At 42.9% G+C, this 23,424-nt stretch overlaps 1 protein-coding gene across 1 annotated transcript in view; it reads right to left on the reverse strand.

Moving 5' to 3' along the window:
- Window positions 1-23,424, reverse strand: part of PSTPIP1 (proline-serine-threonine phosphatase interacting protein 1) — a 137,982-nt gene that overhangs the window by 61,746 nt on the left and 52,812 nt on the right. Inside the window, exons 4-6 of the mRNA XM_077264244.1 lie at window positions 12,756-12,790; window positions 12,336-12,442; window positions 10,445-10,507 (exon numbers count right to left, since the gene is read on the reverse strand). Of these exons, the coding sequence (XP_077120359.1) occupies window positions 10,445-10,507; window positions 12,336-12,442; window positions 12,756-12,790 (205 nt within the window). The remainder of the gene's footprint in view (window positions 1-10,444; window positions 10,508-12,335; window positions 12,443-12,755; window positions 12,791-23,424) is intronic.

Below are 23,424 nucleotides of genomic sequence, written 5' to 3' on the forward strand. Positions count from 1 at the left end.
TACTTTAAGACTCTAGCATTAACTCATAACACCAGAGTGGCAATTTCCGCTCACAAGAGCTTTCCAGACACAGTAACGAAACAGCAGCTGTGAACAGGAACAAAATGCAAAAACACACAAGGACAAAAGTCCAACTTAGCTGGGAGTTGTCTAGTAGCAGGAACATGCACAGAAAGGCTTCTGATTACATTGTTGACCGGCATGAAACTGACAGAGAAGCAAGGTTATATAGCGACTCCCACATCCTGATAGGAGCAGGTGAACAGAGGGGATGATGCACACAAGTACAATTCCACAAGTGGCCACCGGGGGAGCCCAGAATCCAATTTCACAACAGTATCCCTTCCATTTGACCAGATACTGGAGTTTCCGTCTGGAAACACGGGAGTCCAAGATTTTTTCCACAACGTACTCCAACTCGCCCTCAACCAACACCGGAGCAGGAGGCTCAACGGAAGGCACAACCGGTACCTCATACCTGCGCAATAATGACCGATGAAAAACATTATGAATAGAAAAAGATGCAGGGAGGTCCAAACGGAAGGACACAGGGTTAAGAATCTCCAATATCTTGTACGGGCCGATGAACCGAGGCTTAAACTTGGGAGAAGAAACCCTCATAGGGACAAAACGAGAAGACAACCACACCAAGTCCCCAACACAAAGCCGAGGACCAACCCGACGCCGGCGGTTGGCAAAAAGCTGAGTCTTCTCCTGGGACAACTTCAAATTGTCCACTACCTGCCCCCAAATCTGATGCAACCTCTCCACCACAGCATCCACTCCAGGACAATCCGAAGATTCCACCTGACCAGAAGAAAATCGAGGATGAAACCCCGAATTACAGAAAAAGGGAGACACCAAGGTGGCAGAGCTGGCCCGATTATTGAGGGCAAACTCCGCTAAAGGCAAAAAAGCAACCCAATCATCCTGATCTGCAGACACAAAACACCTCAAATATGTCTCCAAGGTCTGATTCGTCCGCTCGGTCTGGCCATTAGTCTGAGGATGGAAAGCAGACGAGAAAGACAAATCTATGCCCATCCTAGCACAGAATGCTCGCCAAAATCTAGACACGAATTGGGTACCTCTGTCAGAAACGATATTCTCCGGAATACCATGCAAACGGACCACATTTTGAAAAAACAGAGGAACCAACTCGGAAGAAGAAGGCAACTTAGGCAGGGGAACCAAATGGACCATCTTAGAGAAACGATCACACACCACCCAGATGACAGACATCTTCTGAGAAACAGGAAGATCCGAAATAAAATCCATCGAGATGTGCGTCCAGGGCCTCTTCGGGATAGGCAAGGGCAACAACAATCCACTAGCCCGAGAACAACAAGGCTTGGCCCGAGCACAAACGTCACAAGACTGCACGAAGCCTCGCACATCTCGAGACAGGGAAGGCCACCAGAAGGACCTTGCCACCAAATCCCTGGTACCAAAGATTCCAGGATGACCTGCCAACGCAGAAGAATGAACCTCAGAAATGACTTTACTGGTCCAATCATCAGGAACAAACAGTCTACCAGGTGGGCAACGATCAGGTCTATCCGCCTGAAACTCCTGCAAGGCCCGCCGCAGGTCTGGAGAAACGGCAGACAATATCACTCCATCCTTAAGGATACCTGTAGGTTCAGAATTACCAGGGGAGTCAGGCTCAAAACTCCTAGAAAGGGCATCCGCCTTAACATTCTTAGAACCCGGCAGGTAGGACACCACAAAATTAAACCGAGAGAAAAACAACGACCAGCGTGCCTGTCAAGGATTCAGGCGTCTGGCAGACTCAAGATAAATTAGATTTTTGTGGTCAGTCAATACCACCACCTGATGTCTAGCCCCCTCAAGCCAATGACGCCACTCCTCAAAAGCCCACTTCATGGCCAAAAGCTCCCGATTCCCAACATCATAATTCCGCTCGGCGGGCGAAAATTTACGCGAGAAAAAAGCACAAGGTCTCATCACGGAGCAATCGGAACTTCTCTGCGACAAAACTGCCCCAGCTCCGATTTCAGAAGCGTCGACCTCAACCTGAAAAGGAAGAGCAACATCAGGCTGACGCAACACAGGGGCGGAAGAAAAGCGGCGCTTAAGCTCCCGAAAGGCCTCCACAGCAGCAGGGGACCAATCAGCAACATCAGCACCCTTCTTAGTCAAATCAGTCAATGGTTTAACAACATCAGAAAAACCAGCAATAAATCGACGATAAAAGTTAGCAAAGCCCAAAAATTTCTGAAGACTCTTAAGAGAAGAGGGTTGCGTCCAATCACAAATAGCCTGAACCTTGACAGGATCCATCTCGATGGAAGAGGGGGAAAAAATATATCCCAAAAAGGAAATCTTTTGAACCCCAAAAACGCACTTAGAACCCTTCACACACAAGGAATTAGACCGCAAAACCTGAAAAACCCTCCTGACCTGCTGGACATGAGAGTCCCAGTCATCCGAAAAAATCAAAATATCATCCAGATACACAATCATAAATTTATCCAAATAATCACGGAAAATGTCATGCATAAAGGACTGAAAGACTGAAGGGGCATTTGAAAGACCAAAAGGCATCACCAAATACTCAAAGTGGCCCTCGGGCGTATTAAATGCGGTTTTCCACTCATCCCCCTGCTTAATTCGCACCAAATTATACGCCCCACGGAGATCTATCTTAGAGAACCACTTGGCCCCCTTTATGCGAGCAAACAAATCAGTCAGCAGTGGCAACGGATATTGATATTTAACCGTGATTTTATTCAAAAGCCGATAATCAATGCACGGCCTCAAAGAGCCATCTTTCTTAGCTACAAAGAAAAAACCGGCTCCTAAGGGAGATGACGAAGGACGAATATGTCCCTTTTCCAAGGACTCCTTTATATATTCTCGCATAGCAGCATGTTCAGGCACAGACAGATTAAATAAACGACCCTTAGGGTATTTACTACCCGGAATCAAATCTATGGCACAATCGCACTCCCGGTGCGGAGGTAATGAACCAAGCTTAGGTTCTTCAAAAACGTCACGATATTCAGTCAAGAATTCAGGAATCTCAGAGGGAATAGATGATGAAATGGAAACCACAGGTACGTCCCCATGCGTCCCCTTACATCCCCAGCTTAACACAGACATAGCTTTCCAGTCAAGGACTGGGTTATGAGATTGCAGCCATGGCAATCCAAGCACCAACACATCATGTAGGTTATACAGCACAAGAAAGCGAATAATCTCCTGGTGATCCGGATTAATCCGCATAGTTACTTGTGTCCAGTATTGTGGTTTATTGCTAGCCAATGGGGTGGAGTCAATCCCCTTCAGGGGTATAGGAGTTTCAAGAGGCTCCAAATCATACCCACAGCGTTTGGCAAAGGACCAATCCATAAGACTCAAAGCGGCGCCAGAGTCGACATAGGCATCCGCGGTAATAGATGATAAAGAACAAATCAGGGTCACAGATAGAATAAACTTAGACTGTAAAGTGCCAATTGAAACAGACTTATCAAGCTTCTTAGTACGCTTAGAGCATGCTGAAATAACATGAGTTGAATCACCGCAATAGAAGCACAACCCATTTTTTCGTCTGAAATTCTGCCGTTCACTTCTGGACAGAATTCTATCACATTGCATATTCTCTGGCGTCTTCTCAGTAGACACCGCCAAATGGTGCACAGGTTTGCGCTCCCGCAGACGCCTATCGATCTGGATAGCCATTGTCATGGACTCATTCAGACCCGCAGGCACAGGGAACCCCACCATAACATCCTTAATGGCATCAGAGAGACCCTCTCTGAAATTCGCCGCCAGGGCGCACTCATTCCACTGAGTAAGCACAGCCCATTTACGGAATTTCTGGCAGTATATTTCAGCTTCGTCTTGCCCCTGAGATAGGGACATCAAGGCCTTTTCCGCCTGAAGTTCTAACTGAGGTTCCTCATAAAGCAACCCCAAGGCCAGAAAAAACGCATCCACATTGAGCAACGCAGGATCCCCTGGAGCCAATGCAAAAGCCCAATCCTGATGGTCGCCCCGGAGCAAGGAAATCACAATCCTGACCTGCTGAGCAGGATCTCCAGCAGAGCGAGATTTCAGGGACAAAAACAACTTGCAATTATTTTTGAAATTTTGAAAGCAAGATCTATTCCCCGAGAAAAATTCAGGCAAAGGAATTCTAGGTTCAGATATAGGAACCTGAACAACAAAATCTTGTAAATTTTGAACTTTCGTGGTGAGATTATTCAAACCTGCAGCTAAACTCTGAATATCCATTTTAAACAGGTGAACACAGAGCCATTCCAGGATTAGAAGGAGAGAGAGAGAGAAAGGCTGCAATATAGGCAGACTTGCAAGAGATTCAATTACAAGCACACTCAGAACTGAAGGAAAAAAAAAAAAAAAAAATCTTCAGCAGACTTCTCTTTTCTCTCCTTTCTCTGTCAATTAATTTAACCCTTTGTGGCCGGTCAAACTGTTATGGTTCTCAATGGCAAGAGAACATAGCCCAGCAAACATAAGAACTAGCTCTTGGAAGGATGGAAACTAAACTGACCATGAACTAAACCTGCCGCACAACTAACAGTAGCCGGGTAGCGTAGCCTGCGTTTTATCCCTAGACGCCCAGCGCCGGCCGGAGGACTAACTAATCCTGGCAGAGGAAAATATAGTCCTGGCTCACCTCTAGAGAAATTTCCCCGAAAGGCAGACAGAGGCCCCCACAAATATTGGCGGTGATTTTAGATGAAATGACAAACGTAGTATGAAAATAGGTTTAGCAAAATTGAGGTCCGCTTACTAGATAGCAGGAAGACAGAAAGGGCACTTTCATGGTCAGCTGAAAACCCTATCAAAACACCATCCTGAAATTACTTTAAGACTCTAGTATTAACTCATAACATCAGAGTGGCAATTTCAGATCACAAGAGCTTTCCAGACACAGAAACGAAACTACAGCTGTGAACTGGAACAAAATGCAAAAACAAACAAGGACTAAAGTCCAACTTAGCTGGGAGTTGTCTAGCAGCAGGAACATGCACAGAAAGGCTTCTGATTACAATGTTGACCGGCATGGAAGTGACAGAGGAGCAAGGCTAAATAGCGACTCCCACATCCTGATGGAAACAGGTGAACAGAGAGGATGATGACACCAGTTCAATTCCACCAGTGGCCACCGGGGGAGCCCAAAATCCAATTTCACAACAGGATCCTGGCAGACTCCTAAGAGCAGAACTAACCAGTGAACAACGGGAATACAGAAAAGAGGCATTAGGACCAGAAGGAGTCGTGCTGTTAGACCGAGGCAACATCCTTCTGAGGCGCAAACAGTCGGTGGCCGGAACGCCGAGCAAGTAAGAGACTCTAAGTACTACTGCAAACCACGGCCGGACAGCCAATTATAGGTTGGCTGTCTCACACAAATCACCTAAGCAGACAACGGAGGCAGCTGTGGGAGAGGGGCGACTCTAGGGTCCCGGAAGAACTCCAGGCCTACCCCGTCATACGGGTGCGTCCTACCATATCACCTGGGGGACGGAGAGAACGAACATCAGAGACAGACAGAATCAGTTGTGAGGACTATCCCGGGAGCTCAGCAGGGAAGGACTACAACACACAGCGCTAGAAGGTAGACACTGATTCCCACCTGTAAAGAGAACTCCTGATGTGCCTTTGGATCGGCCGGTCTCAAACAGCCCTGTTGACAGCGCTCTGGACTGAGGATTCTAAAACCTTCAGTAAAGAGGTAAAGAGACTGCAACCTGGTGTCCTCGTTATTTACTACGACCTACACTGCACCGCAATATCACCACCATTTACCACCACCTTTCACTGGACGCCCCTCAGCAGGGTCACGGACCGGGTCTAGCCGCCGTGACAACCCCAGAACAGAGACTCAGAGGCCCGGTACCGGGTACCCCTCGGCCCTGCGGCAGTGGGGGCGCTCCACAAGCAGGGGTACTGGAGGATAGGGCAGTGTGAAACATTATGGAAGTTGCCTATTACGGCCCTACCAGCTGAGCTGAAATTTGGCTGGTGTTGATATGCAAATTAGGTTCTTAAATGCGATTCTCCTTGCCAGTAACAACCCCACATCTTAATTCTCAGTGGAGACAGAGGGTCTGATGAGGATCTCAAATTTTGACTAATCAGACCAAAGCACAGATTTCCACTGGTCTAATGTTCATTCCTTGTGCTTTTTAGCCCAAACAAGTCTTTTCTGCTTGTTGCCTGTCCTTAGCAGTGGTTTCCTAGCAGCTATTTTACCATGAAGGCCTGCTGCACAAGGTCTCCTCTTAACAGTTGTTGTAGAGATGTGTCTGCTGCTAGAACTCTGTGTGGCATTGACACAGCTGCTGTTAACCTGCGATTTCTGAGGCTGGTGACTTGGATAAACTTATCCTCAGAAGCAGAGGTGACTCTTGGTCTTAATTTCCTGGGGCGGTCCTCATGTGAAGCATATGGAAAAATTTATAAGTACAAAAGGGAAATCAAAAAAGTATGTGACATAAGTTCCCCTTAAAATATTAAATCTTTAATAGAATATCTTAAAAATACCACTTCCCAGTGAGAACAGAAAAAATATATATATATAACATGGACTACAAAAATGCTAGGTGCACCTAACCTAGTAGATATCCCTCTGCTATCCTGCTGTCCCTGCCTAGCAGTGGAGGTTGGCACCCTGATAGAGTATTTGGCGCCCCCACTCCGCGGCGGCTATAACCTACTGGCCCTGTTAAAAAACTAGCCAGCTAAAGGTGAGAAAACAATGAGCAATTTAAAGATATGAAAGAAGCAGGAGTAGAAGAAACTAAGGTGCACACTAAATAAAAACAATGTCAACCTCCATTCTTGAAATCCCACTGAGGACAATATACTAGAGACCTATAACCAATTTGGCTAGTAAAATATTGATGTAGTTGTCCTCAGTACAGTCACAAAAAAGCATATGAACTTATGTGCATAAATAGTGGGGGAGAAAACAAGGATTTTTCAATAGGAGGAAAGACATGCAATATAAATGACCTGGTTCAGTCCAGATGACAGACTTTGCATGCCCACACCATCTGGCAAATATTTACACATTAGTTATGATGACTGCATACAAGAATGTATAAACAATATTGCATAGGCACCTGCAGTCAAACACAGCAATATATAGGTGCCAATGGACAATAATGACAGGTGGTCAGTGTCTACACCTGAAGCACAGTACAAAGGACCATCAAAATAGATGATATATGGAAAACAGCCAAGGAGGGGGGGGGTTTGTGTCCCCAAAACAAGACACTTAGCTGTCAGTAGAACGCCCCGACGCGTTTCCCCGTCATACGGTTCCTCAGGGGGCAAGAACGGATACAAAGAACCGGAGGTCAATGATGTAGGTGCCCTGATAACGGGACAGACCTGCCACTGCACTTGGGGACACTTTCAAAGTTTTCCCAATTTTTGGGACTGACTGACCTTCATTTCTTAAATTAATGATGCCCACTTGTTTTTCTTTACTTAGCTGCTTTTTTCCTGCCATAATACAAATTCTAACAGTCTATTCAGTAGGACTATCAGCTGTGTATCCACCAGACTTCTGCACAACACAACTGATGGTCCCAACACCATTTATAAGGCAAGAAATCCCACTTATTAAACCTGACAGGGCACACCTGTGAAGTGAAAACCATTCCCGGTGACTACCTCTTGAAGCTCATCAAGAGAATACCAAGAGTGTGCAAAGCAGCTATCAAAGCAAAAGGTGGCTACTTTGAAGAACCTAGAATATAAGACATAATTTCAGTTGTTTCACACTTTTTTGCTAAGTATATAATTTCACGTGTTAATTCATAGTTTTGATGCCTTCAGTGTGAATGTACAATTTTCATAGTCATGAAAATACAGAAAAATCTTTAAATGCGAAGGTGTGTCCAAACTTTTGGTCTGTACTGTATATATATATATATATTTATATATATTTATTACAAAATTAGAATATCATCAAAAAGTTTATTTATTTCAGTTCTTCAATAAAAAAATGAAACTCATATTATATAGAGTCATTATAAACAGAGTGATCTATTTCTAGTGTTTACTTCTGTTAATGTTGATGATTATGGCTTACAGCCAATGAAAACCCAAAAGTCGTTATCTCAGTAAATTAGAATAATTAACAAAAACACCTGCAAAGGTTTCCTAAGCGTTTAAAAAGGTCCCTTAGTCTGCATTAGTAGGCTCCACAATCATGGGGAAGACTGCTGACTTGACAGATGTCCAGAAGGCAGTCATTGACACACTCCACAAGGATGGTAAGCCACAAAAGGTCATTGCGAAAGAAGCTGGCTGTTCACAGAGTGATGTATCCAAGCATATTAATGGACAGTTGAGTGGAAGGAAAAAGTGTGGTAGAAAAAGGTGCACAAGCAACTGGAATAACCGCAGCCTTGAAAAGATTGTTAAGAAAAGGCCATTCAAAAATTTGGGGGAGATTCACAAGGAGTGGACAGTCGCTGGAGTCATTGCTTGAAGAGCCACCACACACAGACATATCCAGGACATTGGCTACAAGTGTTGCATTCCTTGTGACAAGCCACTCATGACCAATAGAAAACGCCAGAAGTGTATTAACAGGGCCAAGAAAAGGAACTGGACTGTAGCTGAGTGGTCCAAGGTGCTGATTTCAGATGAAAGTAAATTTTACATTTCATTTGGAAATCAAGGTCTCAGAGTCTGGAGGAAGAGTGGAGAGGCACATAATCCAAGCTGCTTGAGGTCTAGTGTGAAGTTTTCACAATCAGTGATGGTTTGGGGAGCCATGTGATCTGCTGGTGTAGGTCCACTGTGTTTTATCAAGACCAAAGTCAGCGCAGCCGTCTACCAGGAAATTGTAGAGCACTTCATTCTTCCCTCTGCCGACAAGCTTTTTGGAGATGGAAATTTCATTCTCCAGCAGGACTTGGTACCTGTCCACACTGCCAAAAGTACCAATACCTGGTTTAAACACAACAATATCAGTGTTCTTGATTGGCCAGCAAACTCACCTGACCTTAACCCCATAGAGAATTTATGGGGTATTGTCAAGAGGAAGATGAGACACCGGGCCCAACAATGCAAACGAGCTGAAGGCTACTATCAAAGCAACCTGGGCTTCCATAACACCTCAGCAGTGCCACAGGCTGATCGCCTCCAAGCCACGCCGCATTGATGCAGTAATTGATGCAAAAGGAACCCGACCAAGTATTGAGTGCATTTACTAAACGTACATTTCAGTAAGCCAACATTTCGGATTTTAAAATCATTTTTCAAGCTGGTGTTATAAAGTATTCTAATTTACTGAGACTTTTGGGTTTTCATTGGCTGTAAGCCATAATCATCAACATTAACAGAAATAAACACTTGAAATAGATCAGTCTGTTTGTAATGACTATGACTCTATATGAGTTTCACCTTTCTTTGCTTGCTTTTTTCTTTTGCATCATTAATAAAACATGCTAACATTTAGCATTAATGTTACTTACATTATATAAAACAACTTTTCTTACTTAATACAATAATGCCCTATGCATACTCAGAGCAGAATATGTTTGTGCTCTCCACAAATAAAGATATGGTCTTAGAATAGGAATAGTTGGACCATAGGATCCATAAAAAATGGAACCAGAGGCAAATTTATAGCATTGACCTATAGGTCCTGTAACATACCAGACTGTTTACTAGGTGGTTTCTTCCTTTGCTGTTAAGGGGTTTAAGAGTACAGTGCACCTACAAAACCAGCATTTGAAAGAAGTGTAAGATATTTAAAAGGGTATTCTTAAAATAGAAAGTTATTCCATTAGGATAATTTAATGATCATTGGGGGCCAGACTTCTGGGACTCCTTAAAATTCTGAAAACAAGACTTTTGAGTCTGGGCACCAATCTCTGAAGAGCTCAGTCTTGAATAGAATGGTGGCGCACATGTTTGACATTCACGTCCTTCTTTGTCTATGAAACTGCCAGAAATAATCACAGTGCTCAGCTATTTCAAGTAGTCCCATGAACAGTGAATGGAGCATAGGTCGAGCATGCGCATCTCTGTTATACTCAAGATGGGTCTCTGCAGAACTTCTCGGTTCCAGAGCCCCGTTCTTGGGATTGCTAAGGACCCCAGCTGTTGGAAATTCAGAGATCAGTAAAATATCTCTTGTTCTATGGATAGAAGATAACCCTGTATTTTGGTAAATGACCTGGTAGGTTTATTTTTATATTATGATACTAGAGGTCATCCACACAGACCACCGCTGGTGTCCTGTTATGCATTAAGACCATAATGAAAAAAGCTGTGGAGATCTGACTGTGGATTACACAGATGTCTATATTACAGTCTGTGGGAGCTCTAGTAATAGCTGAGAAGAAGCTGTACTAAGCCACGCTGAAAATCCAAAGTGCTTCATTGGCATGCTTTCCCAAAAACCCTCCCTAGGAGAACGTACATCCACTGTCTTCTTGTACAGAGTCACTTTATTCTTCTGGAGTCGCTCCATAGCATTTTCATACTGTGTGAGGAAACATTGGAATATTGTTAGCAAAAAAGTTAAGGTCTTATAGTAGTAATAGTACCATACAATGCAATGAGAACCTGAGTGCCATAGCCAATGTACATAATGGACACTTCAATTCAAAGCTGATGAACTGAGCAGAAAATATATCTGACAGGCAAGTCATGTTCTCACAAGTAACATTTATAGCATATCCATAGTAGGAGCCAGTCTACTGGAAGTATCTCTCTGTGCGTCATTGCGAAGAGCGTGACATGGTTTCTTTTTTGCTTCTTAACCAATATGAACCATACAACCCTTGTTGTTTTGATTGGTAAAGGTCAGGTCCCGACAGTAGGACCCCTTATGGCCAAATATTTTTGTCTCCTCAACAACTGTGGGGAATAGCAGTTGGCCACCATGTGATCATATTATCTAGGGACTAGTGATGAGGGAGTGTGCTCGTTACTCGAGATTTCCGAGCATGTTCTCCGAGTATCTTGGGCATGCTCATAGATTATGTTTGTGTCTCTGCAGCTGCATGATTTGCGGCTGCTAGACAGCCTGAATACATATGGGGATTCCCTAACAAACAGGCAATCCCCGCATGTGTTCAGGTTGCCTATCAGCCACAAATCATGCAGGGACACAAACTTAATCTCCGAGCATGCCCAAGATACTCGGAGAACACCCAAGCATGCTCGGAGATCTCGAGTAACGAGCACACTCGCTCATCACTACTAGGGACCCTTTTAACAAAAAAAAGGATTGTACAATGTGGAGAACTCTTTTAATGTAAAAAAAGGGGAAAAAAGATAAAAAAATGTAAGAAGTGAAAATTATAATATATTGCACAGAAGTAATGTAACTATTTCATAGGTGCCTAACATAGGATTGTTAGTGGTAAGAATAGAACAAAACCACAGGTGGAAACGTACTGGTAATTATAATTCCATTGGAACAATAGGGAAATGGTAAAACTGAGTCACATTAAAAGCCAGAGAATATGCAGTAGATATATCACTGTAACATTAACCCCTCATGTATACAGCCATTTTTCATTTTTGCCATTTCATTTGTCCCTCCTCTTCTTTGAAGGGCCATAACTTTTATATTTTTGCACTTTCATAGATGTATAAGAGCTTGTTTATTTTCTGGAACAAGTAGCAGATCAGAATGGCATCATTCATTTTACCAAACAATGTACTAAAAATGGGGAAAAAAAAGTGCAGTGAAATGCTGAAAAAATTAAATTGCGCCATTCTTTTTTAGATTTGTTTATAGAGCATTCCATTTCTGGGCAAAATGATTCTTCAGGCAAGTACAATTATAGTGATACTAAACTTGTATACTGCATTGATTTTTATTTATTAAGTGTTGAAAAACAAATCTGAAAAAAAAAGATTAGTTTGTTTTTTGAAACCCATAACTTTATTATTCCATGCTAAGTGAGGGTTTTCTGTGTGGTGAGCTGACTTTTTTAATGGAAGCATTTTTGGTAAATTGGCATTTTGATTATGATGGCATGCTTATGTCACCCAAATGCCACTGTCAGAGATTGACAGCAACATTTAAGGGGCTAACGGCAGTGATGGGAGTTAGCTCTGGTCACTGCTATAACAGGCATGTGGGCCATCCTGGGTGGAGAGGGCTCGGTTCCTGAGCCCAATCCACACGGGTGGCTTTATGATGGAATAATGTGTTAGTGTGTGCTCACTTTATCTGCTGTGACTTTGATGTGCGATTTCTAGAAGTAATATATCTATTTTAACTTTTCTATTTAAAGTTTTTTCCTTACGAATCTGAATTTCATGTCATATTTTAAGGAAAACTATTTGACATTTACCTTTTTCCTCAACTCCTTCTGCCTCTCTCTGAAGTCTTCTAAGCTGCGAATCTCTTCTTTCAATGTTGTAGCAAGCTGAATATGGGAATTTCCAATATTCTCGATTTCTAGAACAAAATCAAGGAAATGTTGTAGTGATAGGAGTAAAAGCAAGATTTATAGATGTGAAATTTTGCAATCACTGTGATTCTAACATTAGAATCCATTATGATCTGATTTTTAATTGATCCTCAAGCTATTTTCACAGCGTGCTACACTATTCTACCCATGAAAGCCAACCAGAAAAGAACAAATGGACCTATGAACAGGTCCACACATGCTTGTGTAAGTTATTAGCAATATTCTACAGTATACCAATGCGGAACCTCCAAGTCTTATAACAATCAAATAATTTAAAGCAAATTTGAAAAGTAAACTTACGTTGTTTTAAAGTATCAAAGGATTCACGTAGTTTGCTGGAATAGATATACATACAAGCCATTAAAATAGAAACACATTTTGGTTCACAGCAGATGTAATAGAATGCAGATACAGTGACTTCTATCTTCTGTTAGATATTCATTACACATTATACTGATTATGTTATAGCAGCATTGAGTTACACTTTAAACAGTTGTTGGGTTGAAGCTCCTTGGACTCACCACAGGACAGGATTCTAGAATCCACTTTTATTTGCATCTCTAACTTCTCTGATATTATTGTACATGCAGGAAAAATGATATCTAATAGGTTCTTTTCTAATCAGTCCATGAAGAATAAACTCTGGTCTAGTGATTATCTTCATTGATGTCTCAAAAGGGACATGACTTCTGCTTTTGAGTCCTTTATTATATCTGAGGCTAGGTCCCAGGAACTAGTAAAACAATGCATTATGCTAGTGCTACATAATACCTTATGGGTCACTTGCAAACATTCAGCATTACCGCAACTCACTGATGACCCCAATGTTGTTGTCCCACAGCTACGGGATCAGAATTAACACCAGTGCAGAGCTTGCTCAGGAATGGCATCAGGCAGGTGTCAGTACATCTGCATGAACAGTGAGGTGAAGGCTTCTGAAGGCTGGCCTGGTGTTTAGGGCAGCAAAAAAGCCACTTTTTTCTAAGAAAAACATCAAGGATAGATTGACATTCTGCAGAAAGTATAGGAGTTACACTGCAGAGGACTGGGGCAAAGATATTTTTTTCTGACTAGCCCACCTTCAGACTGTTTTGGACATCTGGAAGAATGACTGCCAGGAGAAGAAAAATTGAGTGCTACCATGAATCCTGTGTCATGCCAACAGTAAAGTATCCTGAGACCATTCATGTGTGCAGTTTCTTTTCATCCAAAAGATTGGGCTCACGTACAATTTTGCCTAAGATCACCGCCATGAATAAAGGTTGGTATCTAAGTATCGTCCAATAGCAACTTCTAATGATCAGGAGTGATTTTGTGATGAACAATGCTTTTTCCAGAATGATGGAGCACCATGTTACAAGGCAAAAGTGATATCTAATTGGCTCGGTGAATAAAGCATTGACATTTTTAGTTTATGTCTAGTAAACTTCCTTGATCTCAATCTCATTTATAACCTGTGGTCAAATCTCAAAAAGTGAGCATAACCAGCATGAGAGGGCAAATTGCAGAAGTCTTGAAAAATGTACAACACTGTAAATATTGAGCCTTTACATAAACTTAATGTAATTGTCAATAAAAGCTTAAAAACGTATGAAATGCTGATCATTGTACTTCAGTAATCGATTATTGTTGTGCTTCAGTCTCAAAACTTTTGTCCATGATAGTATTTTTAAAAGGGGACCTGTCACCACAGAAAACAGCAGTTATCTGCAGATACAGCAGGAAACTGGCAGGCAAGTGGCATTACAATACTCCCTGACTGCCTTATTGAAAGTGCAGCTATCGGGAGAAATGTACTTATTTTCTCCTGGGAGCCGCTGGCTTTCAGTCATGGGAGCATGCATGGAGCGGCTATAGTCACTGCACACAACACCGCTTCTTACACTGAGTGGGTGCTGAAAGCATGCCCTGCCTCTTTGACAGCTTGCTCTGCACAGATGGTTGGGAGCTGGTACCTATATTGTAGATTGTGGGATTAAGTTTAATAGATATGAGTGATCAGAGATGACGGCTAAGTATTAAAGAGGGAGATGTACTGATAGCTACTCATATAATACTGTTTTTACTTTTATATATGTATATTGTGTCGTTGTATGTGTTTTCTATTACATTGTGTGATCCCCATTGGTTGTTGGTTAATGGATGGGGAGGGTTTAAGGATATATAATGGTGGTTGGAATGTTTTGTACTGTGCTTGACAAAGGTCTTCGGACCGAAACGTTGCCGCAGTAGGCAGAATAAAATGTGAGCTGCTTTTCTTCACTTCCTGGTGTGGTGCTGTCCGTTTCTTCATTTGAATTGGGATTTTTCATCTGGGATGGACCCCCTGGTGAGGACGTGCGCCCTTATGTCCACAGAGACAATGTTGATTTAGGGTGCGGCCTGACATTTATCTTTTGGATACTTGCATTGTGTGGGTCCTGTTTGGCCTGCATCCTTTTGGATTATTAATATGGATATACACGCTGGTATCGGTGGTGGTGAGCCAGCATCTGCCTGTTTTTATTATACCGAGGAGGATGCTGCAAGGATCATATCGGACGCTGGGGTTGACAACTCATATCTGAGTCAGCCATCTACTGAAATGTTGAAAATAAGGTGGGAAACGGAGAGAAGGAAACTCATTTCACTTGAATTGCATGCCGGGACATTGGTGGAGTACTTTAAGGCCAAGAGAATCCCCAGGGGGCTGAGGCCTAATCTAAGACCCACCTTAATGCCAAATAATCCGCAATTTTGTGCTAAGTTTGAGGCCATCGGCAACAAATATGCTTTTGATATTATGCTACTCAATATAGAGTTTCTGAAGACTGAGATCGAGTCTCTGAAACTTAAATGTGATGAGACTAAAAATGCCCTTTCGTCTGCCACCTCAGTCGATGATCTTGGCAATATAAATACCAGGATTGAGGAAAATCTCCGTAAATTCAAGGTTGGATTGGAGGACACTAAAAGATCTAAGTGGCTCAGGGATCTGGACGATTATAACAACGGCAGGATATATGGATGGCAATGTAGGAAAACATTGCCAAATAGATCCACACCAGGACCAGGACGCCCTAGAGGTGTTCCTAGGAGAGCGAGAAAGCCTCAGAAACGTGCAGCAGCGCATTCCTCTTTTAGATTTACAGGTGGTGAATCTGATTCTACCGATAAAGGTGGTGTGGCGAATAGTGACACAACTCGTTTTTTAGCCAAAGGGACGGATGGTGTACCTCAAGGAGACGGAAGGGCCACAGGGGTGGCAGGAAGCACAGGAAGGGTGATTCAGGGTCTGACGACCAGGTCCAAAAAGAAGGTGAAGTGAGTGAAACATCTTCCTTGGTGGTAAATATATCCTCATTTACTCTCTCAGACTTACAGACCAGGGTGCTCTCCAGGGGGCTATCTTTTTGCCCCTCGGGTAGCGCCAATTGGTTTAATGTTGACAATGATCTGTTTTCTTTTTTCCGTCGTATGAAATTGGCATTATTTTTTTTGGATAAGGAGAGGGCTGTGACCTTGGGTTCACCAGCACATCTTTCCCTAGATATGTTTGGTCTTTACAATAAAAGTGATTTTATGCCTCCTACACAGGATCCTGTCATAGACACTTTCTGTAAATTTGTGAAAGCTGATGTAGCTAAATTGAGGAAAAACGGAAGGAGGATGGGCCGTTCTAATCTATCTTATGCCGAACGTAGGGAAATTGGGACGTTGAGGAGAAACAAATCCATCACCATAAAGCCAGCCGACAAGGGCAGGGCTTTGGTGGTGATGGATACCGCTCAATATGTTGGTGAGATAAGGTCACAGCTCTCAGATACAAATGTCTATGAGAGGTTGCAGGTGAACCCAACCCAGAGGTACAAGTTGGAATTGGATACAATGATAGATGAGGCACTGAATGATGGTCTTATTGACACCAAATTGGCCAAATATCTTAAAGTTGAACATCCGGTGGTTCCTGTCCTGTACACCCTTCCAAAGATCCACAAGGATCTACAGAGACCCCCTGGCCGGCCGATTGTGTTGCCACTTCTGCACCTTTTTATGTCAGGGATACAAGTGATTTCATTAGGTCCCTGGAGGGTGTGCAGGTTGATGAGTCCACATGGTTGGTTTCTTTCGATGTTACTGCTTTGTGTACATCCATCGAACATGTCAGGGGGTTGTCGGCGGTCGGTGTGGCGCTTGCCAGCTCCGACATGGCACCGGACTGTGCACGGTTTGCCCTGGCGCTGCTGGAGTTCATCCTCAGGAGGAATTTTTTCCTCTTTGGGGATGAGTTCTATTTGCAGCGTCGCGGGACAGCCATGGGGTCCAATGTGGCCCCCACTTATGCTAACATTTATATGGCTGTCCTGGAGGGTGAACATGTGTACGGTTCGCGATTCTGGGGCTATGTCAGGGGCTGGCGGCGCTACATCGATGATGTCTTTCTGATATGGGATGGGGATCGAGATGAACTTGAGTTGTTCTATGTGTACCTAAATAACATTCACCCTGGGTTGGGATTCACCATGGAGTGTTCTCAGACGAGGATGCAATTTCTGGATACCTGTGTTTATAAGATCAATGGTTCTTTACATACAGATCTGTTCATTAAAAATACGGACAGAAACAACTTGCTGCACTTTTCTAGTGAACATCCACGTCGTATGGTAGAATCTCTGCCATGGAGTCAATTGTTGAGGGTGAGACGCATTGTCTCGAGTGATACCCTCATTGATGAGAGACTTAATGAAATGTGCCAGAAATTTCTTGCAAGAGGCTATCCCAAGGTTGATTTGGATGGGTTCAAAGTAAAAGCCTTATCCAAAGAACGAAACGAGCTTCTTACCCCTAGGGTGGCTGAGGAGTCAAATAAAAGAATCCCGTTTGTTACAGCTTATAATGGTCTGATCAATCAGATCTCGGAGGTTATACGGAGGCATTGGCCACTACTCGGTAGAGGCCATGCCAATGTGATTGAGTTTCAATTGCCCCCCTTTGTTTTCTTATAGGAGGAATAGAAACTTAAGGGATGAATTGGTGTTTTCGGATGTGGGTAGCTCAAGGAGGGACCTACAAACTACTTTGAGCCGTCCGAGCTTGGGTAATTTCCCTTGTCTCGGATGTGCGTGTTGCAATAATTTGGTGAAGGGAGCTTCATTTTGCCATCCATACACCGGTAAAAAGTATGAGATATGAAAAAGAAACACATGTAGAAGTAGTTTTGTGGTCTATGTCCTGAGTTGCCCATGTGGCCTCTACTATGTAGGGGAGACCACGAAGGAGATTAGAACTAGGATTAACAAACATAAAAGCACCATTAGAACCAAATTGATTGAGCTTCCGGTTCCAAGACATTTTCATGAATTTGGTCATTCAGTTAACCAATTAAGATATAGGGTTATTGATGATGTTCCTGTGTTAAGACGGGGTGGTGATCGGGTTGCTCTCCTGAAGAGAAAAGAGCTAAAATGGATATTTGAGCTTGATACGCTCTGTCCTAAAGGAATGAATATCGAATACCAGCAGAGTTGCCTTCTCTAGCGTTTTGTGGGTCTATTGTGATTTCTCCTCGGTATATTGTTTTTAACCATGTTATAGACCTCTGTAGTTTTATAATTATGATATGAGTAAGTAGGTATAATATCCCTTAAAATCTGTTTACTGATATCTCCCCTGTTTGTGCTGTACATTATGGATGTTGGGATGGGGTTGTTATTAGTGATATGTCCATTGTATCATTCTATAGGGTATTATTATATATATCCACTCCCATTGGGAGTTGTTTTTTGTCAAATTTAAGGATGATGTTAATGCTTGTAAATAGAAGCCTTGTTGTCTATATGTTAGATATATTTGCTAAAAGTAAAGAAATGATTCCTAAATGTGACATATAGTGTTTACTTTTATTTTTGTGGCTATACTACAATATATGTATGGATTCAATGGGATGAGGTTTACTTTGTATTGTGTATCGGGTTGAATGTGTTTTGACCTTTTATTTCAGATCTTGAATAGGTGGCCACAAATATTGTAAGAGATATATATGATCATCACTGCCCTGCGATTGAAAAAAGATGCTGGATGCTCTTTAATATGGTCTGGATGAGCGCATAAAATAAATTGCTTCCTTTTGGACTTAAATGATGGAACTTTCCCTGGACATGCGCATTAATTACCAGTGACATCGATATGGATGCTTTGTAACAGGCGCACTGAAGCCGCTGAATATTGGGACTTGGACATGCGTGCTGGAGTTCCTGGAGATCGTGATGTTATGGACACTTGTATGGGAGTGCGGTGCCTAGATTTGGATGGGCGGATCCGGGTTTGGGACATGCGCGGTCATAGAAGAGACTCTGGACTTGCGCACTGATGTGCGCTATGTCATACAGCATTGTGTGACTAATAGTGGGCGGGATACATTCTGGGACATGCGCGGTTAATGAGGGATCCGTGGGCCTGCGCAGTGGGGAGCGTTGCATGTTGGGTACAGTGCGGTCACATGGGGTCGGCACTGTTGCCTGATTGTGCGGCGTCCTGAATGAACACGCCTGCGGTACCATGACAACTGTTGGTACATTGCCCTGATAGGTCGAGGGAGTTTGCTTACATGTTGGGAGCTGGTAACTATATTGTAGATTGTGGGATTAAGTTTAATAGATGTGAGTGATCAGAGATGACGGCTAAGTATTAAAGAGGGAGATGTACTGATAGCTACTCATATAATACTGTTTTTATTTTTATATATGTATACTAGCTGTACTACCCGGCTTCGCCCGGGTTAATGACTGCTGTTAGCAAAATAGAATGTGTTAACAAAAATTTATTCTGCACACAAAAACCACAAAACAAATAGATAGAAATGTAATTATTAAAAGGCAAAAACTAAGCAAATAGAAGCATTTCACAACATATATTAGCTTTGTTATACTGAGAATGTCTTTGTTGCCTATATTAACCAATCAGAGCTCAGGTTAATTAACTGTAGCAAAATAGAAGCTGAGCTGTGATTGGTTGCTATTGGCAGCCTGATAAATCCCCAGCCAACAGGAAGCCCTCCCCCCTGGCAGTATATATTAGCTCACACATACACATAATAGACAGGTCATGTGACTGACAGCTGCCGTATTTCCTATATGGTACATTTGTTGCTCTTGTAGTTTGCTTATTAATCAGATTTTTATTTTTGAAGGACAATACCAGACTTGTGTGTGTTTTAGGGCGAGTTTTATGTGTCAAGTTGTGTGTGTTGAGTTGCGTGTGGCGACATGCATGTAGCGACTTTTGTGAGATGAGTTTTGTGTGGCGACATGCGTGTAGCAACATTTTGTGTGTTGAGTTGCATGTGACAGGTTAGTGTAGCAAGTTGTGTGCAGCAAGATTTGTGCATGGCGAGTTTTGCGCGTGGCGAGTTTTATGTGTGGTGCATTTTGAGTATGTGCAAGTTTTGTGTGAGGCAACTTTTGCATGTGGTGCAACTTTTGTACATGTGGCAATTTTTCTGTGTGTGCAAGTTTTGCATGAGGTGAGTTTTCCATGAGGTGAGTTTTGCACGTGTGGCGAGTTTTGCGTGAGCCTAGTTTTGCATATGGCGAGTTTTGCATGTAGCGAGTTTTGAGTGGTGACTTTTGTGTTTCGACTTTTATGTGGCGAGGTTGGTGTGTGTGTGTGGTGAAATGTGTGCTGAGGGTGGTATATGTGTTCAAGCACGTGGTAGTGTGTGGCGCATTTTGTGTTTGTGTTCATATCCCCGTGTGTGGTGAGTATCCCATGTCGGGGCCCCACCTTAGCAACTGTACGGTATATACTCTTTGTCGCCATCGCTCTCATTCTTTAAGTCCTCATTGTTCACATCTGGCAGCTGTCAATTTTCCTCCAACACTTTTCCCTTCACTTTTTCCACATTATGTAGATAGGAGCAAAATTGTTTGGTGAATTGGAACGCGCGGGGTTAAAATTTCACCTCACAACATAGCCTATGACGCTCTCGGGGTCCAGACGTGTGACTGTGCAAAATTTTGTGGCTGTAGCTGCGACGGTACAGATGCCAATCCCGGACATACACACATACATACATACACACATTCAGCTTTATATATTAGATATACCTGTATGTAATCTCCTGTATATAGTATATACCTGTGTGTCATCTCACCTATATATAGTATATATCTGTGTGTCATCTCCTGTATATAGTATATACCTGTATGTCATCTCCTCCTATACATAGCATATACCTGTGTCATCTCCTCCTGTATATACTATATACCTGTAGGTAATCTGCTCCTGTATATAGTATATACCTGTGTGTCATCTCCTCCTGTATATAGTATATACCTGTATGTCATCTCCTCCTGTATGTAGTATGTACCTGTATGTCATCTCCTCCTCTATATAGTATATACCTGTGTGTCATCTCTCCTGTATATAGTATATATCTGTGTGTCATCTCCTCCTGTATATAGTATATACCTGTGTGTCATCTCCCCTGTAAATAGTATATACCTGTGTGTCATCTCCTGTATATAGTATATAGCTGTATGCCATCTCCTCCTGTATTAGCCCTCGTTCACACGTTATTTGGTCAGTATTTTTACCTCAGTATTTGTAAGCTAAAATGGCAGCCTGATAAATCCCCAGCCAACAGTAAGCCCACCCCCTGGCAGTATATATTAGCTCACACATACACATAATAGACTGGTCATGTGACTGACAGCTGCCGGATTCCTATATGGTACATTTGTTGCTCTTGTAGTTTGTCTGCTTATTAATCAGATTTTTATTTTTGAAGGATACCAGACTTGTGTGTGTTTTAGGGCGAGTTTCGTGTGTCAAGTTGTGTGTGTTGAGTTGCGTGTGGCGACATGCATGTAGGGACTTTTGTGAGATGAGTTTTGTGTGGCGACATGCGTGTAGCAACTTTTTGTGTGTCGAGTTGCATGTGACAGGTTAGTGTAGCAAGTTGTGTGCAGCAAGTTTTGCGCATGGCGAGTTTTGCGCGTGGCGAGTTTTATGTGTGGTGCCTTTTGAGTATGTGCAAGTTTTGTGTGAGGCAACTTTTGCATGTGTTGCAACTTTTGTGCATGTGGCAATTTTTCTGCGTGTGGCAATTTTTCTGCGTGTGCAAGTTTTGCGTGTGGCGAGTTTTGCACGTGTGGCGAGTTTTGCATGTGGAGAGTTTTGCGCGTGGCGAGTTTTGAGCGGCGACTTTTGTGTTTCTACTTTTATGTGGCGAGGTTGGTGTATGTGTGGTGAAATGTGCACTGAGGGTGGTATATGTGTTCGAGCACGTGGTAGTGTGTGGCGCATTTTGTGTGTGTGTTCATATCCCCGTGGTGGTGTGATTATCCCATGTTGGGGCCCCACCTTAGCAACTGTACAGTATATACTCTTTGGTGCCATCGCTGTCATTCTTTAAGTCCCCCTTGTTCACATCTGGCAGCTGTTAATTTGCCTCCAACACTTTTCCTTTCATTTTTTCCCCATTATGTAGATAGGGGCAAAATTGTTTGGTGACTTGGAAAGCGCGGGGTTAAAATTTCACCTCACAATATAGCTTTGACGCTCTCAGGGTCCAGACGTGTGACTGTGCAAAATTTTGTGCCTGTAGCTGCGACGCCTCCAACACTTTTCCTTTCACTTTTTCCCCATTATATAGATAGGGGCAAAATTGTTTGGTGAATTGGAAAGCGCGGGGTTAAAATTTCACCTCACAACATAGCCTATGACGCTCTCGGGGTCCAGACGTGTGACTGTGCAAAATTTTGTGGCTGTAGCTGCTACGGTTCAGATGCCAATCCCGGACATACATACATACATACATACATACACACACACACACATTCAGCTTTATATATTAGATTGTGTCGTTGTATGTGTTTTCTATTACATTGTGTGATCCCCATTGGTTGTTGGTTAATGGATGGGGAGGGTTTAAGGATATATAATGGTGGTTGGAATGTTTTGTACTGTGCTTGACAAAGGTCTTCGGACCGAAACGTTGCCGCAGGAGGCAGAATAAAATGTGAGCTGCTTTTCTTCACTTCCTGGTGTGGTGCTGTCCGTTTCTTCATTTGAATTGGGATTTTTCGTCTGGGATGGACCCCCTGGTGAGGACGTGCGCCCTTATGTCCACAGAGACAATGTTGATTTAGGGTGCGGCCTGACATTTATCTTTTGGATACTTGCTCTGCACAGATGTGAGCGGTGACTGAAGCCGCTCTGTACATGCTTCTATTACTGAAAGCCGGCAGTTCATGGGAGGAAATAAGCCAATTTTCTCCTGGAAGCCAAGAATTACTGTAACGACATTTACCTGCAGAATAACCCCACATGGAACATGCCCATTAACACTACTAGCTCTAGACAGTGAAAAGCTATTAGCGGAACAAACAAGTGTTTAGGCAGAGAGTTGGTGCTCTCTTACCCAATCAAAAAGCAAACTCATTCCCAACAACATAGATTGTGGGGTAACGATAGGTATCTAGCTATCCCATTGCCCACTGGTCTGTGATCTTAGTACACCTTTCAGACCCTTTTAGGAGGACCATAAAAGGATGCCTATCAGATTTATGCTCATAGGAATAGAACTCTAAGGGTGTGTGCAGATGATCAGTAAACACTGCAGGTTGGACGCTGCGTACTTATGCAGCGTCAAATCTGCAGCGTACAGCTGTTATAGCATATTGGATGGGATTTCTTTAAATATTATGTCCACTATATGTGCACAGATGCCCGCGGCTTACTTGCGGAGACTGACATGCGGCGCGTCTTTCAAGACTGCAACATGTCTATTTCTCTTGCGGAGATGTGAGTCTCCGCAAGATAAATTTCACCAGTACAATGGGCATGGTGATTCCGCACGGTTCAGTGATCACATGCGGATTCACCTCGGTTCAATAGCCATCAGCACTTTGGATGCAGTGGACAGCTTACTCTGAAACACTACCTAAAGTGACAGATCAACTTTAAAACAGTTATTTGCAGTATTTCA

This window comes from Ranitomeya variabilis, chromosome 5, assembly GCF_051348905.1.
Source record: "Ranitomeya variabilis isolate aRanVar5 chromosome 5, aRanVar5.hap1, whole genome shotgun sequence".
Classification (NCBI taxonomy): domain Eukaryota; kingdom Metazoa; phylum Chordata; class Amphibia; order Anura; family Dendrobatidae; genus Ranitomeya; species Ranitomeya variabilis.